The sequence below is a fragment of the Lolium perenne genome, chromosome 4, assembly GCF_019359855.2.
Source record: "Lolium perenne isolate Kyuss_39 chromosome 4, Kyuss_2.0, whole genome shotgun sequence".
NCBI lineage: Eukaryota > Viridiplantae > Streptophyta > Magnoliopsida > Poales > Poaceae > Lolium > Lolium perenne.
Genome location: NC_067247.2, coordinates 399,651,644 through 399,653,729, shown reverse-complemented (window position 1 = coordinate 399,653,729; position 2,086 = coordinate 399,651,644). Strand labels below are relative to the sequence as shown.

General features: G+C 52.6%; 1 protein-coding gene across 1 annotated transcript; it reads left to right on the top strand.

Annotated features, from left to right (window-relative positions):
* Nucleotides 1–301: 301 nt before the first annotated feature.
* On the top strand, nt 302–1,498 carry LOC127297560 (pollen allergen Lol p 1-like). The gene has a single exon (XM_051327882.2). It carries the CDS (start codon nt 353–355, stop codon nt 1,142–1,144), a length of 792 nt encoding a protein of 263 aa, XP_051183842.1. The 5' UTR covers nt 302–352; the 3' UTR covers nt 1,145–1,498.
* Nucleotides 1,499–2,086: the final 588 nt, after the last annotated feature.

Sequence of the window (2,086 nt, the reverse complement as noted above, 5' to 3'; positions counted from 1 at the left end):
TTGTCTAGGGTACACAAGTTCGCCCCGGATGATTGCCCTATGTAGGTAATTACACATTCCGTATCCAAGCCAAGCTCACAGCGGATGTGGCTGCATGCAGATTGTTGACGGATGCAAAAATAGCATACCTCATGTTCAGGGGGCTCCTCTTGTTCACGGCAAGCCTTATGTTGCATCAGCGGACAAGCTCGGTCCGTCGCCTCACGGACTTACGGCCAGCCGCGTAAGCTACCACCGACATCGCCGGCTTGCCCCCGGCCCGTCGTGCGCTCGCCAGTGCCCTATAAATACCATGTACACCATAGCATAATCCATCACAGCTGCAGACACAGCAACCAATTCAAAACTCAAGATGGCGTCCTCCTCGTCGGTGCTCCTTGTGGTGGCGCTGTTCGCCGTGTTCCTAGGCAGCGCGCACGGCATCGCGAAGGTACCACCGGGCCCCAACATCACGGCCGAGTACGGCGACAAGTGGCTGGACGCGAAGAGCACCTGGTACGGCAAGCCGACCGGCGCCGGTCCCAAGGACAACGGCGGCGCGTGCGGATACAAGGACGTCGACAAGGCGCCATTCAACGGCATGACCGGCTGCGGCAACACCCCCATCTTCAAAGACGGTCGCGGCTGTGGCTCCTGCTTCGAGATCAAGTGCACCAAGCCCGAATCTTGCTCCGGCGAGGCTGTCACCGTCACAATCACTGATGACAACGAGGAGCCCATCGCACCCTACCACTTCGACCTCTCGGGTCACGCGTTCGGGTCTATGGCCAAGAAGGGCGAGGAGCAGAAGCTCCGCAGCGCCGGCGAGCTGGAGCTCCAGTTCAGGCGGGTCAAGTGCAAGTACCCGGATGACACCAAGCCAACGTTCCACGTCGAGAAGGGTTCCAACCCCAACTACCTGGCTATTCTGGTGAAGTACGTCGACGGCGACGGCGACGTGGTGGCCGTGGACATCAAGGAGAAGGGCAAGGATAAGTGGATCGAGCTCAAGGAGTCGTGGGGAGCAGTCTGGAGGATCGACACCCCCGATAAGCTGACGGGCCCATTCACCGTCCGCTACACCACCGAGGGCGGCACCAAATCCGAAGTCGAGGATGTCATTCCCGAGGGCTGGAAGGCCGACACTTCCTACTCGGCCAAGTGAGCAAGAAGTGAAGTGATCTTCTTCGACGAGCTTAATTTTGACTCAAGATCTCAAATAATCCAGCCACACATATATACGAGGCGGTGAGACATACAAGCTCATGCATGAGTATATTCATTCATGCCGTATATAGAGAGGAGAGAGATGCCTGAATAAGAGTTTGAGATCGACACCTTGTGAGAGGTGTGTAGGAGGCACCCAATCAAATTTGGTTGGCCCTCCCGCCCCACGCTGGACCTGACTGATTATGTATCTAAGACTGTTCGTGATTACTATTCATAGTAGCACAAAGCCTGTATATTGCTACGGGGTCATATTAAATAAATCAAAAGAACAACATTGCATACGCTTAAATTTGTATGTCAATCAAATCCAAAGGCCATGTAGTCGTTGTTCTATCTTTTGTACCGTGCAATTGTTCAAACTAGATGATACTTTAGGAAATAAAATTATATATACAACTTGAGTTAATCGTTTGGTTAGATAAATACATTGAAAGAACGGAACAATATGAAAAGCAAGGAGAAAATAAGGATTATAGTGGGCACATAGATATTTTGCTATCGATAAATGGGATTCACCAATATATTCAATCTTTAGAATAGCATAAGTGATGCGGGGTGGCCTTCGGTCACTCCCACACCAAGACCAACAAGTCCCCCACGTGGACCAATGACGAGAGCCCGAGTTAAAGCTCTTCATGATGAGGTGAACTCGCTCCTTACCACCCTTGATCTCGGTACCCCTTTGGATGGATTACTACCTCATGCCGACGTGCTATGTGTCATTAGGTACAAGGAGCATCAAGATCACGGAGTGGAGGACACACCATGGTCAAAGGGAGGAGAGGAGCAGCTGGACGCGAAGATGGACATGGAGCTGGACCGGAAGTCGCCCGAAGAGCACAACGAAGAGAAGTTGGCCGGCCGGTCCAGAACCCGG